This window comes from Cucurbita moschata, unplaced genomic scaffold (genome assembly GCF_002738365.1).
Source record: "Cucurbita moschata cultivar Rifu unplaced genomic scaffold, Cmos_1.0 Cmo_Scf00062, whole genome shotgun sequence".
In the NCBI taxonomy this organism is placed as follows: domain Eukaryota; kingdom Viridiplantae; phylum Streptophyta; class Magnoliopsida; order Cucurbitales; family Cucurbitaceae; genus Cucurbita; species Cucurbita moschata.
Window position 1 is genome coordinate 883,611 of NW_019268578.1, and position 18,216 is coordinate 901,826.

General features: G+C 36.1%; 4 protein-coding genes across 5 annotated transcripts in view; 1 reads left to right on the forward strand and 3 right to left on the reverse strand.

The window, feature by feature from the left end:
- The window catches only part of LOC111437218 (protein argonaute 16-like), an 8,364-nt gene extending 4,314 nt beyond the window's left edge, over positions 1-4,050 (reverse strand). The window contains exons 1-11 of one of the 2 annotated variants that reach the window (XM_023075094.1): positions 3,871-4,050; positions 2,921-3,141; positions 2,612-2,817; positions 2,306-2,527; positions 2,075-2,211; positions 1,869-1,966; positions 1,667-1,764; positions 1,407-1,572; positions 1,187-1,303; positions 1,001-1,108; positions 834-896 (exon numbers count right to left, since the gene is read on the reverse strand). In XM_023075094.1, coding sequence (XP_022930862.1) covers positions 834-896; positions 1,001-1,108; positions 1,187-1,303; positions 1,407-1,572; positions 1,667-1,764; positions 1,869-1,966; positions 2,075-2,211; positions 2,306-2,527; positions 2,612-2,817; positions 2,921-3,139 — 1,434 coding nt within the window. In that variant the 5' untranslated portion in view covers positions 3,140-3,141; positions 3,871-4,050. Of the gene's footprint in view, positions 1-833; positions 897-1,000; positions 1,109-1,186; positions 1,304-1,406; positions 1,573-1,666; positions 1,765-1,868; positions 1,967-2,074; positions 2,212-2,305; positions 2,528-2,611; positions 2,818-2,920; positions 3,161-3,870 lie in introns of both variants that reach the window. The other variant, XM_023075093.1, reaches the window with a different exon arrangement.
- Positions 4,051-7,524: 3,474 nt separating this feature from the next.
- On the forward strand, positions 7,525-8,768 carry LOC111437229 (ethylene-responsive transcription factor 3-like). Its single transcript, XM_023075110.1, has 2 exons — positions 7,525-7,664; positions 7,763-8,768. Exon 2 carries the CDS (start codon positions 7,789-7,791, stop codon positions 8,428-8,430), a length of 642 nt encoding a protein of 213 aa, XP_022930878.1. The 5' UTR covers positions 7,525-7,664; positions 7,763-7,788; the 3' UTR covers positions 8,431-8,768.
- Positions 8,769-9,559: 791 nt separating this feature from the next.
- Positions 9,560-11,007, reverse strand: LOC111437175 (GDSL esterase/lipase At2g04570-like). The gene is made up of 3 exons (XM_023075034.1): positions 10,610-11,007; positions 10,044-10,536; positions 9,560-9,944 (listed from the first exon to the last, which is right to left on the reverse strand). Exons 1-3 carry the CDS (start codon positions 10,973-10,975, stop codon positions 9,751-9,753), a joined length of 1,053 nt encoding a protein of 350 aa, XP_022930802.1. The 5' UTR covers positions 10,976-11,007; the 3' UTR covers positions 9,560-9,750.
- A 1,228-nt stretch (positions 11,008-12,235) lies between these two features.
- On the reverse strand, positions 12,236-14,742 carry LOC111437110 (GDSL esterase/lipase At2g42990-like). Its single transcript, XM_023074944.1, has 3 exons — positions 14,335-14,742; positions 13,704-14,193; positions 12,236-12,577 (listed from the first exon to the last, which is right to left on the reverse strand). The coding sequence occupies exons 1-3, from the start codon at positions 14,692-14,694 to the stop codon at positions 12,384-12,386; spliced, it is 1,044 nt and encodes a 347-aa protein (XP_022930712.1). The 5' UTR covers positions 14,695-14,742; the 3' UTR covers positions 12,236-12,383.
- Between the last annotated feature and the right edge of the window lie 3,474 nt (positions 14,743-18,216).

Consider the following 18,216-nt stretch of genomic DNA (forward strand, 5'->3'; position numbering starts at 1 on the left):
AAAAAAAAAAAAAAAAAAAAAAAAAAAAAAAAAACATTTACAACGAAACAATAAAAGCATGTCAATTCAAATAAATATCATGAAAAAGAAATCAACAAAAAGGCTAGGAAAGAGACCACCAAGAGAAAGCTTGTCTTCAAAACGATCCATCCAAGGAAGAAGCTTGTTTTCAAAAATTCAGATTTCTCTCCAACCAATGATAATATGTTGCATTATGTTTCCACACTAAAAAAATTTGCATAGGCACATTCTTTTTTTCATTTACGTAAAAATGAAAAACAACTCATGCACTCATTGTAACATTTAGTTATACAACATTTAAAAAAATAAAAGTACAATAATACATTGAAACTTTATATGACAATCAACGCATGAAAAGCTAGAATTTATTTTTTTTAAAATTGCCAATTTATACAATTTTTAAAATGAATTCTATGATTATATTTAATTAGAATCAGTTTTAAAATTTTAAAATCATAATAATTTTCCTCAAATGCTACACTCCCTATTTTTATTTTGTTTTTCCTTCTCCATCAAATGAACTTCTTCCTATAACATAATAACCTAATGTTCTAAGTGTGTTAACAAATTGTGAAGTAGTATCACCTACGAAACTACATATTTGTTAATAAATAATTTATTTTATTGCAAGTATAAATTATAGAAGATTTTATACATATACAAGTTTGCATTAGAGAGATAATTTTAATGTGCTAAAATAAAATGAAAATGCTATTGACAAGAAAATAGATAAAAATATCATGTGCAAAAAGACTAATATTCTCATAATAGCACGTTTTGTTCTCTAAAACTACATATAGTTTCACACTTACCTTGTTATTAAAGTTCCATCGTCCATTACGAGGGATACAATCATCACTTCTACCAACCTTCAACTGAAAATCAAAAGTGCAATCATTTAAGACAAAACATAAGATAGTTGAAATTAGGATGACACTGAAAATCTCTCTTATCCATCAAAGCATAGGCAATTAGTCACCTTTGGAGATTCAAGTACACGACCCTCAACCTGTGTCAGTTGTTTATCAATTTTTAGCCCACACTGAGCTAGCACCGGATCCTCATCATATCGATAACTTTTCAAAGCCTGCCAGATAAAATCGCCCTAAATCAGTGGCTATTAACAATAAGAGTTATATGAACTCAGATTTTGAGAAAAACTCACGTCAGTGACAATTTTTATTTTTTCCTGAGGCTTCTGCCTTGATTTCTCGACCAAAGATGCTCTTTGCATTGAAGACAAAGCCTTTGTGTAGCGTTGAAGCGAAACAAGTGAGCACAACTAAAAACCCCCAAAACAAGAAAAAAAAAATGTTAAGAAGTTTAAAAAATAAAATCATCATGAAAGTACAATAATAACTCTTAAGCACAACGATTGTTCAAACCTCTAAAGGTAAATAATTCGGCCGTTTAGACTTCCCAACATCTAGACATGGCAAATAAGCAGAATAAGTCAATTCAATGCCACAATGTCTGACAAAGTACTCATACACAGTAATATCAATCATCTCTCCATCTGTACTGCCGTTATTCTTCAGTTTCATGGAAAAACTAGGACAAAAGCAAGGATGAAGGTTATAATCTTTTTAGAAAAAAAGGTAGCAAAAAATTTTGTTCTAAATTCTCTCGTGCAACAATGACATACAATTGTTGGTTACACGGCTTTTCACTTAAACCAGTGATTTTAAATTCCATGTTCCGATGCCTTGCATTAACCCTCAAGTTTTTCAACATTCTTTTTGCCTGTACATTAGTAAAACACAAGAATGAAAGAGACGTTAGAGAGAAGAGAAAATAAGTCCAGCACCAAAATCAAAAACTGAATAATGTACTCGTTAGTTTTGTACCTTCACCCAGTCAATATAACGTGGTTCACGTACATTCTGATTAGCTATTAGGAAGTCGATCACTGATCCAGGTTTCAGGATCATTGTGGTAGAAACATCTGCAAAATGATATAAAGGATTCCATATTCATGATGAATGGTACATAACATACAAAATCTTACATCAATTGTAAGACATGCAAGAAAAAAAATAAATAAAACTGTTACCCATATTCAAGGATAATCCATCCTGTGCCAACCGGAAACTGGAATGGAATCCCCGTACTCCCGTTACCCCTCCTCCAATATCAGTAAAGTTCCTTGAGTCATCGTGAAAGAATGACTGCCTTACTAAAAGACATCCCCTGCAAAATCAACGAGACTGTGTCAAGACATTAGTTAACAAACAGGAAAAAATGAACATATGAGTTAGCTTAGGACACAGTAGAAGGCAATTACCGGTTTGCTGCTTGTTGCCTCAGGATAATGTCGAGCACTCTCAATGCATCCTGAGTGCCGCCATTATCTACCTCTGATCCCTTGAGGGCAGTAAAAATGGATTTCATTGGAATTTTCGTAGCAAAGCTTAGCTCAACCTTAAAAGTCTTTGACTGAAAACTATGCTTTGACCTCTTCCCAGCCCCATTTGGGCTCCCACTGCTCCTAGAGTTCCCAGATTCTCTGTAACAATAGTAACCGTGTCTGTAAGTTATAAATGAAAGAAATGTAAGTATTTAGTTAATATGAAATAACACATGGACGTACGGTTTTGCATACGATCCCTCTAGCACCACTGTGAAATCAAACTTGTTTTGCGGCAGGGGGCCGATGGAGTAAAGACATTTTTCTCCATCATATGCAAACCTTTTATTAGCGAGTTCAGCAGAGTAAGTTTGATAGAGTTTATCCATGAGTTTCCGCCCAATTTCCTTTCCTTCAACAGGCTTGTTATCTTCATAGCTAATTGAAACCTGAAATCCAAAAGCAGTAATAAGTACAAACATGTAGCCCAACGGACGAGTAGCAGCAACAAATAAAAGAAAGATAATAAGAAAAAACAAAATTAATGCATACACTGTATTGATAGAAAATTAAATCGGGAGCATTAACAGATACTCTAAAGTGGTTAGTGAGCAAAGGAATGCGTCTCCCTTTGCTTCCTACACCACGTCTACTCATTATGGTATATGTAGGAGGCACCGCCTTTTCTGGCTTCATAATAGGAGGTACTGGTGTGTCAGGGGGCAAAGCAACGGCTTCGCTTTCACCTTCGGAATGAGTAATGTCAACCATCCCTGAAACCAAAAGGAAAACCTGGAGCAGTGAACGCAGAGGGATTACTAACTTAAAGAGAACATAATACCTTCACAAAATATAAAAGTTGAGACCATCTTAACAACTTGACAATGCTATAACATCTCAATGTGTATAAAACGAGTCAACAGAAAACATGCTAAAACTAAAAACAAAGACAATCTGCTAGCATCGCAAGTCAAACAAAGTTTAGGGCATTCCAACTCAGTAAAACTAGCCATCGCAGATAAACAGGCTTCATCAGTCAATATATTAGGGGGAAAAAAAGGCATAAAACAAGCCAAAACATTAAACCAGCAAGGTACATCATGCACATGATCCAACGACTCATAACTCCAGTTGAAAAAACGAGAAGTTAAGCAGCTAAACATCAAAAATCAAAGAACGAAAAACAACGTATCTTAACTCTACAAGCCAGAGAGAAACCGAAACCAACAGAGAAAAACGATTGCAGTAATCGCAGTCCTGCAATGCATGAAAGTGAACAAAACATTCTTCACATTCGGAAACAATGCAGCAAAATACACAAAGAATAAACCAATGAAACTCCCCAATTCGATCAGTACCGCTTAATACGAAGAGCAGCGACCAAAGAAAAGCGTGAAAACAAGTCAAACTAAAAACTCGAAAGTGGAAAATGCCATACCAGTAATAGAAAAGACGAAACGAACAAAGATTACAGAATCCACACGAAGAAGAAGAAGACGAACCTGTAGAAGCCAAGACTCCGTTTAGGGTTTCGAGAAGACAAAATTGGGGGAGAAAAAAGAGCAGAATGGCTGTTCTTCAGTCGTTTGCCTGCTGTACCTTCTGAGGAAGACGAAGCCCGCGAGAGAGCGTGTTTATTTTGGAAGGAAAATTTTGGAGCCTTTTTTTAGTTTGTATTGTGAGTGATCGGAGGATGAATACGGGGACCGTCAAAATAACATATTTATCCGTACGCTACGATTTTTATCCGCATCAGCGCCGTAAATCTGAGGGTAACTAACGAGTAAACGTGATGCCTTTTCAACGGATGGATTTGCTTGTCGGGTTTCAAGGTAAAAAAATTGAACGGCGGTGATTTCAGTGTTTCGTAGTCCGGATGTGTGATTAGGTTTCTTCCATTCTCATACGGCAAAAGAAACTATAATTGGGTGAATTTTCGTAGGTAAAATTTTCAAATATTTATTCTATTTTTTAAATCTTAAATTTGGAAAGAAAAAATATTGAATTGATTAAAATCTAAATTTTTATAATTAATCAATTTTTGACCTAGATTCCATTTAAAATAAGCTTAAAATTCTTTAAATAACATTAATTGCTTCAAAATTTTATCATATTATCAAGAAAAAAAAATTATACTCGGTCACATCAATTGATCCTTGTTCATTTATAAGATTATAATTATTGTAATTAGAGAATGCACGAGACAAAATTCTCATATATGAAAGTTTAAATTAATTTATAATAAAAATAAAGACTTACGATCATAATTTCTTCCGTATGTCTAATCTCTAATGATTGATTCTCCGCCCCGATTCTCTAAAGAAAGGAATGGGGCGGGAATAGAGAGAAAAGCTTCATCAGGATGGGGATGGAGTTATCACATTCGAATAGGTTTTTCATCCTCGTTTCTACCCTCATTTTCCATTTTAGAAAATAGAAAGCAATTTTGAGTTCCTCCCCACCCCGTTCCATCCCTAATAACAACATATTAATTGATTCTTTTAATATAAAAAATACAAAATATGAAGACGTGAGATCTCACATTGACTAGAGAGTGAAACGAAGTGTTTTTTATAAAGTGTGGAAACTTTTCCCTAGTGGACACGTTTTAAAACCATAAGCTAACGAGGATATCTAATGGACGATCATTTGTCATCAAAGCTCTACGTGAAGGCCCATTTAGGGCCCAAATGGCCCAGTTATTATTATTTTTAGTTAATTAAAAATTAGAAAATGTTTTTCCGAAAATATTTATTTTTTCAGCGAACGAGCCTACCTAATTAAATACGTATATATTTTAAATTAGATAAATAAATAATTCAACATTTATTATCGGACAGTAATTTGACACTTGGCAGAGAATTGAGAATAGAATGCGAGTGGTGAGTGAACAAATCACGTGCAATGTCACATGCGGATGGCTCTACATAACCCAATATTATTCCAATTCAATTTAACTTATTTTGTCGTATTTATTATTTATCATTTTTTAAAATTAAGGAGCATAATGTTTCGTTATTCTCTCAAATTAATGTGGGATCTCGTAATCCACTCTTTCGGGATCCAGTATCCTTGTTAGCGCTTGTTCTCCTATTCAATCGATGTGGGATCTCACAATCTATCTTTTCGAGACTCAACATTCTCGTTGTCGCTCGTTTTTCTCTCCAGACGATGTGGGATCTCTCGTCTATATTTATATATAAAAAATGATGAAGATGCTCTCTCCTCCATTCGAGTTTTGATTCTCCATCTTATTTGGGTAGGTCCCCACGAGCAGATATTAATCTATAAAATGAAAAATATATTTATTTAAAATTTGGAAAATGATAAAGCAATAAATTATTACCAAATACAGATGAATATATTTTAAAAAGAAACATAAAGCATCAAATAAAGAACAATAAATTAGAACTTTACCAACCTAAATAATTGAATTATTTTCCCAATTTACCTACTTACATAATTCATGCCCATTGCCCTTTGATTCAATGTCTTTAAAAGGAGAAAAAGAAGCTGTGAGGGGGCATAAAATATTAGGGCTGCCCACTCAAAAGCCTGGGTTTTGATCCTTAGTGACGTGTCAAATTCCAATAGGATGTCACCTTCCTAACCAGCTATCTACCTGTCAGCTTACTGCTGGACACGTGGCCCCATCGCAACAGTGGGAAAAATTAAAGCTCATATTTGACCAAACCAGTTAAATCATTTTATTCTTCATTTTTTCACTAAAAAAAGATCTCTTTATTTATTATTGTGCTTAGCTGGCAGGTTAATTCATAAAATATTAATTTTTTTTATTACAAAAAACTTTTAAAATTTATTAAAAAAAATACATTTAATATGTTTTTAAACGTTGTATTTATAAGAACTTCAGATCCCACGTCGGTCGGAGAAAATATCGAAACATTGCTTATAATTGTGTATAAATTTTTTGCTAATAGATGCGTTTTAAAACCGTAAGATAAAAAAAAAATAAATAACGGGTAAACATGGATAATATCTTACAGTGATGAACTTGACTAATACAAATAATACCGAGACAGACAGACACCTAACAGTGTGCCAGCAACAACACTGCTTCCGTAGAGGGTAAATTTGTAATTTAACTTTTTAGTTTTGGAATAATGTATATAGTTTAATTAATTACTATTTATCATTTAAGTTAATTTTTTTCCCTCCTACCACTCTATCACTACGAGATTAAAAAAACAAATATTTAAGAATATTCCAAAATTATTCCCAAAATTTATTAGAAAAGAAGTATTGACAAAAGGGGAAATAAAATTAAAACTATGATCACATTATACAACTAATATCATCATTAAAGGCAAATCATGATACCAAACCCCACAATAAATAATTAAATTTATACACATTAGTTTGTAAAGAAATAATTTTAATTGTAATTAAGCAATCAGGTTGGTATCAATTTTTCATAATTAAATTAATTCATTGTACAAAATACACAATTAAATATTTTGTTTTATATGTCTAAATAGAAATTGATGGTTCATATAAATTACATTAAAATATAAATAAAGAAGGAAAGTAATTAGTAATTTGTGTTAATTGTTGGACGTATATAATTCATATACATTCAATAGCTATCGAGTCTCCTTCAACATAATTATTGAACTTATAATATTAATTCCTCTTCAATTATTATTAATTATTATAAATTATTACAAATTGTTGGGTAGTTTCATATTTATATTTTTACCTTTAATCTTATGATCATAATAGTAACAGTGGAGTGTTTTTTTTCTAATAATAGTTGTTAAACTATTTTTACCAATAGTAGTGATAGAGGTAATTTGTAAGATTTAACCATTTAAAATTTTGAAAATAAGAAGAATCACGAGGGTATAGAGGGCGATCTCGAAGATAGGATCAACTAAAAAAATTGAAAATTATTACATGTACTAATTTATTATATATAAAATATATAACATTTAATTTTATATATAATAAATTAGTTTAATTTTTTAAAATAAAAATGTTTGAAAAAAATTGAATAAATAAAAACAAAATAATTAACGATGGTTAAAAGTGCGCATTAAGGTGGGAAAAAGGAACGATGGAGGGCACTATGGTACTTTCCGGAATTACTTCGTGGAGCTCTTATCCAGAAAATAATAATAATAAATCAAAGCAAGAAAACGGGCTTCAAGCGAATCTCGCAGAGCAGATTAAAAGAAGAAGAAAGAGGAATCGGAAGGCCGTTAGAGGAAATTAAAAAAGAATCCTCTCCCAGAAATGGAGCTCCGGCACCGGCGTTAACATTCTTCCATAGGAGGTGGTAGCTTAAACAGTCAAGAACCGGCAAAACTCCCTTGCATTTTTGTCTATCATCTCCGGAAATCACAACATCCTTTTGATTTGATTTCTTTTCAGTGAACTCTTAATCGTCTTCTTCATCCATGAGGCAAGGCAGAGCCACAGATCCATTGGCGGTGGCGCAAACAGTTCATGAACCAGTTAAGGAAGTCCGATTCAGAGGTGTTCGGAAGCGTCCATGGGGCCGATACGCCGCCGAGATTAGAGATCCCTGGAAGAAGACACGCGTTTGGCTCGGCACCTTCGATACGGCGGAGGATGCTGCTAGAGCTTACGACGCCGCTGCTTTCTCTCTCCGCGGGCCGAAGGCGAAAACGAACTTTCCGTTGCATCCGTCGGCGATCTCTGTTCATCAGCAAATTCATTTCTCGCAGGAGCCTCATGATTCCCGCGGATTCTGCAAGATTAGCAAGTCTCCTGTCAAAAGACCTACATCGAGTAGCCTGAGTTCCACCGTGGAGTCTTTTAGCGGACCGCGGGTTTCGATTCCGGCTACATCGGTTCCGAAGCTCCGCCGGAAGTCCCTGCCTCCGGTCTCGCCCGACGATTGCCACAGCGACTGCGATTCGTCGTCTTCCGTTGTTGAGGACAGTGAGGAATATGCTCAGACGCCGTCAATTCACAAGGTGTTGCCGTTCGATCTGAATCTACCTCCTCCACTGCAGTCACTGCAGGACATCGATATATCCGGTGATGATCTTCAAGTTACTACTCTATGTTTCTGATAATGGTCTGCATTTCAATCACAAATAGCAAACGGTTCATTCTTCTCCCACGCCTCTTCCATTATCTATCTAATTTTCTTAATCGATTGAGCAGAACCTTAGTCGTAACTTTATATCAACATGCTTGTTGAATGAGAAAATTTGCTTCTCAACTCCTTAATTTCTCAGTTCATGGCGTATTCTAGCTTAGCATCTGGATTTTAGCAACACAAATGCTCTGAATCTTTGTTTCCGCCTCTGTGTTGAATGAAACGAAAACTCATGGATTCTGCCAGGGTTTTACATTTTGAACTGATTATCTCGTTAATCATATGAAATAACTGTTCATTTGATTAGAACACAACATCGAAATCTCTTGATCTCTTCGATCTCGTTCAACATGTTCAATCATCTCATAGGAATCATCAGCGTCATTAAACCTTCACTGCATTAGCATTAGAGATTGAGCACTTTGAAACGAGGAGGTTTCAATTTCAAATTCATTTCTATTTGGGGATTCTTCAGAATTAAGTCTCTGTTGAACATCCCCCATTGGATTCTCTTGTTCTATGACGTTTCTATAGTTCCTTTCATCTCTTTCTCGATTCTCTCTCTCAACCGCTTTTCCTCCATGGGATTATTGCTTCTGGTACGCATAACTATGGTAGTCGTAGTCAACTTTTATCACTTTTGCACATGTTAGAGACATTAATACATCATCATTTCATGTTCAAACTTTGATATAAATCAAATGTCTTATAAGCATGCTACCACATCGATGGGACTGGATTCAAATGCTCATATAATGTTAGATTTCTTCCCATGTATATTTAAATTAAACTCTACCTCAAATAATCCAGTAGTGTACAAAGTGAGGGCTAAGGCCGCCCAAAAAGGAGGAGAATATGCTACTTTAGTTATCATCTTTTTGTTTGCCTTTTGAATTAGGGTTGTAAAATTATTCCAAGTTGACTATTTTTTGAGCATTCCGATTAGGAGGAGGTCGGAATGCGACCTATTAGACACGTTCAACCTGTAAAAGGCATGTTGTTGAAAGAAATTGGCATCGAGTTAACCATTTCCCGACCCTTCTCTCCTAAAGTCGGTTGTGTTCGTTAAATAAACAAATAAAAGTCACACATGAATATCTAAGTCATATAACTAAATATTAGATAAAACATATCGTACAAGGCTTATACTAGTTGATGCATAGAATTAAGGTAGAAGGGAAAATCCATACTATTTACTAAGGGGTGATTATTATATTATATTTTAGAACGAAAACCTATTTTGACAATACTATTTTTCTAATAACTTTAAAAGCGTCCAAAATTTTAGGTATCAAAGGAACTTCGAAAGTACGTTCTTGACCATATAAGCTGCGACAATCTGGTTAGTTTTTTGGGTTGGATGAAATGAGTCCCAAAAGATGTACTTGTTTGCATTTGTGCAGGTGAACATATTGTTTCGATTGCAAGCATAGCCCATCTCAAACATCCCCGTTGCACAACAAGCTGTTGATGTCACATCAAACCCTGTAAAAAAATGGAAGGACAAAATAGTAAATTTATTAAAATCGTAGAGACTAATGGTTTTTTAAACTATAATATATCGGTTTAGTTTAAGTTTCTTACCGTAAAGAGAGGGCTTTTTGATCATGTACATCAGAACGTTATACGGATTCGAAAACACCAACTCGAGCTCGGGAAGCTCCTTGTTGAGTTTCACTGTCAAAGCGTTGAGTTTGTTGTTGAATTCCACAGCCACATTGTTGTAGCTCTCCACACAATCATCCTTGCCACGGAAAACATTTCTCGTTCTTTCCAACGGCAAGCACCCCATCGGCGGCAGCCCGCCGAGCGAGATTTTCCGAGCGCCGAGACCGTGAAGCTTCTCGATAAACCCGCCCGCGATCCCGATAAGAAAGTCCTGGTACTGCTGGATGTTGTAGTGGGAAGAACGCCCTGGCATTGTGTAGTAATTCTCTAGAAAGTCATTGGTTCCTAAGCTCATCAAATACAAAGCTTCGTTTATTGTTTGGTTTGCTGTGGCTGAGCCTTGATATGCTCTCAGCTTCGTTTGATACTCTTTGTAGTATTCAAGCTGCTTCCATAATGATATCACTGACTGCAACATTACAAAATGGTTTCGCATCAAAACAAGTACAGTGACCAAAATAAACGTTCGAGTCCAAAATTACCAAAACGTCAGAAGTGGCATTATCGTAGCCAGTTCCAGCCGAAGCAAAAGTGACCCGAGTGGCGAAATCCGAGATGTTATAAGCCGGATCCAAGTAAGCAGGCACAATGGGTTTGAGTCCAAAAGCCTCGGAAATGAAGTCGGTCGGAATTCTCCCATTGGAGAATCTCCCAGTTGCCTTCCCGCCCGCAAAATCCCGACCATAAGGGAAGAAATTGCTTCTGGCAATAGTGGGAATGAAGTTGTTATTTCCAGCGTCAACCGAGGAGTCACCGAACACGATAATTGACGAAATCCTAGCTTCGGCTATCGTGTTCGGGGACGAAAGGAAGGAGAGAAGGCATAAGACGAAGACGATGTAAGCCATAATTTGGTTGTATGTATGATGTTGTTGAGAATAGACATGAGAAAGAAGAAGAAATAAATATAGGTGTTGAGAGAAGTTGTTGGGAGAGTATTAAATGTGGTAACAAATATTAAATGGAATCATAGGCCACAAGGTTGTAAGCTCATTGCCCACAAATTCTAAGCTTTTGAGTGCACACTCGGAGGTTGAAGAAAGAGTCACTTTCAGTGATTTCCTCCCCAACCACCTTATGCAACACGTCGTAATGAACAAATGAAGAAATCTGAAAGGCTTCATTTATGAATCTGGTTGGAACCGCCCATGATAACGACAATATTATGGGTGTCGGATATGAACAGAAAAGGAGGTGGAGATCGGCTTCCGTGATCGCCCTCTTTTTACGATACACGAGCTGGGTCATGTTGAGCTCGATGGATAAGATATCAACTGTCATTTCAAAAGTTGATTGTTCGATCTTTTATCTTTGGAATCTTGAAAACAATACACTATGGATCTCTACATTGTAGTGAAAGTATCTAACGTTAGCTCGTAACAATTTAGTTCTTGCAGTTTTTTAATCTCGTAACAATTTAGTCTACGAGCGTTGATATGAATAACTTATTCCTTCTACTTTAAAGTGTTTTCTCGTTAGCCTCACGATTTTAAAACGCGTTTGCTAGAGAGAGGTTTCTATTCTCTTATAACAAATATTTCGTTCTCCTCTCCAATTAATGTGAGATCTCACCGTCCACTCCCTTTCAATCCAACGTCCTCCCACCCAAACACAAATTTACACAAAGTTTGTCAAATGGGCTTTCCTAGTCGATGTTTAGAAACCAAGGGAGGATTGGGCCTGGCCCTAGGGTGTGTCCCCAACTTTGAAGGGCAAGGTGTCTTTGCATAGGGATGGCTTCCCCACACAAGGGCAGCTATTATTCTTGACCTACCATTTACGGCCATTTAATTTAGTCAACTCACTTTTCTCCCTCCTATGCTTTCACAGCTAACACTCCAAAATAATGCATCTATAAATGTAAACACATATACGGTTACGTGTAAGATTCAATCGCGAAATACTCGAAATGCGTAGATGCTAGTTTACGTGTAGGAAGGTTATTAGGTAAAATAAAAGCACGTTTGAAAATTTATGGATGAAATCGTCCGTATCTTTCTTACTTACCCTCGACTTCAATATCACAATGATTCAATTAAATTCGTCGACAAGATTCACCAACTTGTGGTGACCACTTTACAACTACTCGAGATATAAAAAAAAAAAAATCGTACAGAAATATCGTAGATTCATAATTAAAAAAACAACGATAAATTAATCATGAATAATGTTAGATATTCTCGATAGGAATTAAAAATGATAAAAAAAAAACAACATTTAGTATACTCAATCGAAGTATTTCAATGTCGTGTTAAGTCAACGAAACGTGGGAAGAAGAGTTTGGAGCAAATCGTTGACTATAATCTGATTGGTCTTCTCTGTGGGATGAAAGGCATCCCAAAATACATATTTGGTTGCATCACTGCAAGTCAATGAGTTTTCTTGGCTGCACAAATAGCTCATCTCAAATGTCCCTGTTCCACAGCATGCCTTTCCAGCCACCTCAAACCCTAAACCATTTTAAAAAAGACTTAAAAGAGAGAATTTCCGACGGGTAGGTCGATCGAAATCTCGCATTTATCACCGTTAAGTCTTTAATAAGGAAGAAAGAATAATACGTATATCAAAATTTCGAGACATGTTCTAGTCATATGATACTGACTGTTCACGAGCTACTAATCTAAACATGAATCATTTCGAGACTCGAATATATCAACATAAAAGTGGAAAGAGAGAGATGGGAACAATATTTGGTTTAGGGTTGGTAGAGTCTTAAAAGATAGTGTTGCAAATGGCACACGAAGAGGAGATGGGTCACTAAATTTGGCTGCCTGCTCTGTTGAACATATTAATGGCTATCACCTAAGTTTTGATGACAAAGGCGTTGCTCTGCCGTGTGGTTTGTTCCATAAATGGTGGTTTCTCCTACCAAACTAACTTTACATACTATCCTTCTCATGGATTTCTAGGGTTGGTGCAATGTTAGAGAATTTAGTTTGTCTACACTTTCAAGTGATATATATATATACACACACTATATACATATATAGTATACGAGACACACGTCACTGTGTCGTTTTGTTTGAAGCAATCTTTTGTGGGGTAACTCTAAACCCGAAAAACTATATCGATGATCTATAATTAACCATCTTTTTCTCTCAAAGCAACACGTCCAAGTCATAGAAGAAGTCAAATCTAGATCAAAATTTTGGTCATAATCTTAATTACGGGATGTTACGAGAAGTGACCCAAAACCGACCACAACTACTATAGAAATTTTCAACCCAATGAATTTTTAGTCAAGAAAACATTGTGTGATAAAATGACGGTGTTGAGGATGGTTGGGAGGGAGTCCCACATTAGCTAGGAGATGACCATGGTACAGGCTTTTTGGAGAAACCAAAAACAAATCCACGAGAGCTTATGCTAAAAGTGGACAGTATCGTACCATTGTGAAGGGTCATGATTCCTAATAGACCGTGACGTCAATATGAGCATAACTCAACTGTTAAGACATCGCTATATTTTCTAAAAGTTAATGGTTAGAATCTTACCCTACAAACAAGACGCTCAAGAAACATAAAGTTGGGCGATAATGTAAATAAAAATCTCAAATAAAGGCAGGATCTTTGTTACCATATAAGTAAGGTTGGGTGATGATTTGATAAAAAATGGCGTAAGGATTTGAGAAGAGCATTGTAAGACCAGGGAGCTGCCTATTCAAAGCCCAAACAAATCCCTCCAACTTGGCGTTGAATTCCAAAGCCACCAGGTTGAATTTCTCAACGCACTCGAAATTACTCATAACATTTGTTGCTCTTTCAAGTGGCAAACACCCCATTGGAGGCAGCCCTGAAATTGATATTTTTCTAACTCCAAGGCTGTAAATTTCTCCGATGAACTTTCCGGCGAGTTGCAAAAGGAAATCCTCATACTGTTGAACGCTAAATTGGAGTCTCCGGCGAGGAATTGTGTAGTAATTTTCTAAGAAGTCGTTTGTTCCTAAACTTACCAAATATAATGCTTCTTTTATCACTTCATTTGCCTTCTCATTCCCAAGATAGCCTCTTAATTTGGCTTGATACTCCTTGTATAGCTCCACTTCTCTCCACAATGGTATCACGTTCTGTAGCGTTTAAAACGACTATATGTCAAATGGGTTCTCATATTTTGTACAAAGATCGAAACTTTTTGTCTTGAAAAGCTAAAACGAGAAAAAGTCATCTCAATTGAAAATGACCCAAAAATGAAATTGTTTAGAACTTACTAAGACGTCGGAGGTGGCATTATCGAAGCCAGTTCCGGCGGAGGCGAAGCAGACACCGGTGGCGAAATCGGCGATGGTAAAAGCAGGATCCAAGTAAGCGGGAATGGTTGGTTTCAAACCAAAAGCTTCAGAAATGAAATCCGGCGGAACACGGCCGTTGGAGAATCTTCCGGTGGGTTGTCCGCCGTAAAAGTCACGTCCATAAGGCTTGAAATTACTTTTCAACAGTGTCTTAATGGCATTGTTATTGCCGGAATCCACAGAGGAGTCTCCAAAGACAATAATGGCGGGGACCTTGGCTTCAATTTTGGAGCCCCATGTGAAGAAAATAATGGAAAAGATAATAGAGACCAAACCCATTATTGAAGAAACAAAAAAAGATGGTTTTTTTTGGGGAAAGAAATTGGAAGAAGGAAGTGAAGAACACTGAAATATAAATTGGAGGGTTAAATTTGGTTATAAATTGTGGAGAGAGAGAGGTGTAGTTTGGTGGGAATTTAATGATTTTGATGGCGGTTGGTCCAACAAATCTACATGCAACACCAAGCCAACATTATACTATATGGTTTTGACAGGTAATTTAGCCATGTCGTGGGGTTTTGCCAGTTATTGCCGCCGCCGACGGCTAGTTTTGGCCTGTAATTAAGCCTTCTGGTGGGGTTTTTTCAGTTATGGCCGCCGCCGGCGACGGCGAAGGAGGCCGGAGTTGTAGCACTTTTAACAATCTTATTATGTTTTAGTAGGCTTTGTAACTAATTATTCCGACATTAATCTTAGCGGGCGGTTTGGTTTAAAGGTTTCATAGATTTTTAAGAACCTTATAATGTTTAGTAATAATTTACCTCAAAATTTGAGGATGAAATTATAATTAAATTATATTTTTGTTTACTTTCAACAATTATAAAAGGCAACATAAAAATAATAAAACTTTAAATTACATTAATTTGGAATTTCATTATGTTATATATTTGTTGCATCAATGAGAACACGGACCCATATTTTACCATTTCTTCGGAATTGTCCGATTATAGCCCTACGCGCTGCTTCAATGGCTCGATATGAAAGACGACTAGCTCTACAACTTTGAGTGCCATATCTTCCAAAACCAAGATGTGTACCGTCTAGTTTGCAACCCCTACTACATCTTTCTTTACGAGATTTACTATTTCGTACGTTTCGGATATAACACGTTCCTTTTTTTGTCAAACATATCTAATTATTTAGAATTTAAATATATTAAAAAAAAAGAAGGAAACATTCTTGTCTATTTTTGTTCTAGTTTTGGGAATTTGTCACTCAGCTCCACTACTTATAATCCTCCGTGGCAAGACTCTTGCTCGACTCGGACAACACCGTAAATGCTAGTGTCATACAAGTCTCCCGATTAAACTAGAGATGTGTCCCATTGAACTAAGGTTGTTGCTCGAGGTTGACTCAAGTCAAGAAATGAAGTAAAACTCTGTTATGAAGCCTTAAGATCAGGTCTTGGCTCCAAAAAAAAAGGGCCCTTTCTACGCAACGGAAAAACAAAATTAACCCATTAATAGAAAATTAAAGAATAAATAATAAAAAAGAAAAGGGTTTATAAATCTCCAACGTTATTTCATTTCCCATTTGAAATCAAAGAGATTAAATAAAAAAGGTAATCAAATGGCCATGCCAATTTCTAAAGGGCTCTCATTTCTGGGGCTTGTCGCCATCTTCATTTGCTTACTATTCATCGAAGTCGCCGACGCCCATTCCGGCCACTCCGGCACCCACGCTGTCGAGAAGCCCTGCCCCGGCGGAGGGGAACACTGTCATCACAGCGGCCGCATGGCCGCACAAACCGTAGACGAGGATGACGATTTTGATGACACGTATAAAGCTCCGGTGAAAGGTAGGATGGCAATGTCCATGTCGGAATCCACCGAGGATGCTGAAGAACGGGCGGTGGAAATGGAAATTGAGACAACTTCTCCAGAGGAACCGGCGAACCAAAAAGTCGTCGTCTTGGGGCATTGACTTTATTATTTCCATTAAAAAAAAGAAAAGAAAAAAGAGAGGATTATTTCTTAATCCCCTTTCATAAATCAGCTTCCTTTTTAAGTGATTTAACATGATAATTATGGTTTGCTAATTTGGGTTGTTTTTTTTTTGGTTTTTTCTGGTATAAAGATTGAATCTTTATGACCATATTGTTTGGGGTTGTGGCTAATTAGATGATATCTATGGTGCATCAATCTTTAAAGTTCGGTTTTTTTTTTTTTTTTTTTTTTTTNCATCAGGAAGGCCTCAAGAGTTGCTATTGCTACAAGATTGTTCTTAAAGACGACTCCATTGTTGATAGTCGTTTCATGCACGAAAAATTTGCAGTTACCGATTTGCCCGAAGCTCCATTGGTGATCGCAACGCCCATGAAGGTTAGTTCCTTAAGCATATCCAGTAGGCTAAGAGACTGAGATTCAGTTCCAAGCATAGCATATACTCGGTACAGGTTCCATTGCATTGCCTGATGCACAGTTAATCAGCTACGTTTCTAAGTGGCATGTTTAGGACCCTTATAGATGCCTTAAAGTAGTTTTAAACATCTGTCGATGAGTTCCCTAATTTGTATTCCTATTTCGAGTTCCTTAATGACTCTCTACTTTTTTCATCAATTGTAATGTTAAGGAAGCCAAATATAATCTCAACGACATATAATCTTAAATGAAAAATTAGTTATTTTTATAACTTAGCCTTTTATGAAGCTGCTGATAAAAATCCAACTCTTTTTCTAATCAAACTCGCAGAAACTTGTAAGCCTTTACATTATACACGACAATGTCACGGAATAACCTCACCATCCAAAAATCAAAATGTAGAAACTTATAACACCTTGCAAAGCCCATGGTGCAACGTTTTTTTTTTTTTTTTTTTTTTTTTTAAATAGAGTAATCAATTATTGGTGGGTGTATGATTGATTCATGTTCAATCCCGAGCAATTCAATAAAGTTTGATTTGATTTGATATGATATGTTCTTTATGTCTCTTCAGGATAGAAACTAATTATATATTAGAAAGAATTCCGATACCTTTTCTTCGATAAAGAAAAGATTACTCAATCTATTTTTGTTTTTGTATATATAATAACCACTTGCACCTGAGAAGCTTTTCTTCGATAAAGAAAAGACGATTTGAATATATGGGGCATGTTATTTTATTTAGGCATGTTATTTTATTTGAAGGGTCTGAATTAGCCCTCCGATCGTATTTCTCTCGAGATTAAAGAAAAGATGGGAACTTTAGACCATGGAAAAGGTAAGAGAAAGAAGAAAAAGCGTATAGTGTAGATAAGGAGGCGTGCAAAGGGTTTGGAGAAAAAAGGGGAGATATGAACAAAGGCTGCATTCCTTCCTCTCCACAAACACTAAATGGAAGCAAATTACGTGATCTGCTGCTGCCTGCACAAATGGAAGCCACATTTTCAGAAACCAAAACACAGAGCAGAACTGAGCTGAACTGAACTAAACTTGAAGCTATACACAAAGGAAGGCCTTTCTGATAAAGCAATTCTAACATCAGTTTCAGCTCTTTCCGAGTGGAACAGAGTCACTGCAACATGCCCCATCATAGCAAAGAGACAACCACAAAACAATCAACTAAAAGGGTTAAGAGCGAGAAAGTAAATGGTGATATGATATGATATTTATGAGATTGTATAACATTAGTGATGAGTCAAGTTTGAACAATATTTGACTGGACTTGATGAGGTACACACCCCTAAAGAGTAATGTAAAGAAAAAAAAAAAAAAAATCACACCCATTAATCATACAAACTAAAGTTTCCCACCTCTCACCCCTCAAATTCAGTAAGACTCATCACATCTGACAAACCTTTTTTTTTTTTTTTTTTCAAAAAAA

Bases quoted from the DNA above. Each gene is read 5' to 3' on its own strand.
- LOC111437229 (XM_023075110.1), top strand. From the start codon at position 7,789: ATGAGGCAAGGCAGAGCCACAGATCCATTGGCGGTGGCGCAAACAGTT.
- LOC111437175 (XM_023075034.1), bottom strand. From the start codon at position 10,975: ATGGCTTACATCGTCTTCGTCTTATGCCTTCTCTCCTTCCTTTCGTCC. The intron at 10,537-10,609 runs GTAATTTTGGAC...GTAATGTTGCAG, and splicing joins ATGCCACTTCTGACGTTTTG to TCAGTGATATCATTATGGAA. The intron at 9,945-10,043 runs GTAAGAAACTTA...ATTTTTTTACAG, and splicing joins CAAAAAGCCCTCTCTTTACG to GGTTTGATGTGACATCAACA.
- LOC111437110 (XM_023074944.1), bottom strand. From the start codon at position 14,694: ATGGGTTTGGTCTCTATTATCTTTTCCATTATTTTCTTCACATGGGGC. The intron at 14,194-14,334 runs GTAAGTTCTAAA...TAAACGCTACAG, and splicing joins ATGCCACCTCCGACGTCTTA to AACGTGATACCATTGTGGAG. The intron at 12,578-13,703 runs GTAACAAAGATC...AAAATGGTTTAG, and splicing joins CACCCAACCTTACTTATATG to GGTTTGAGGTGGCTGGAAAG.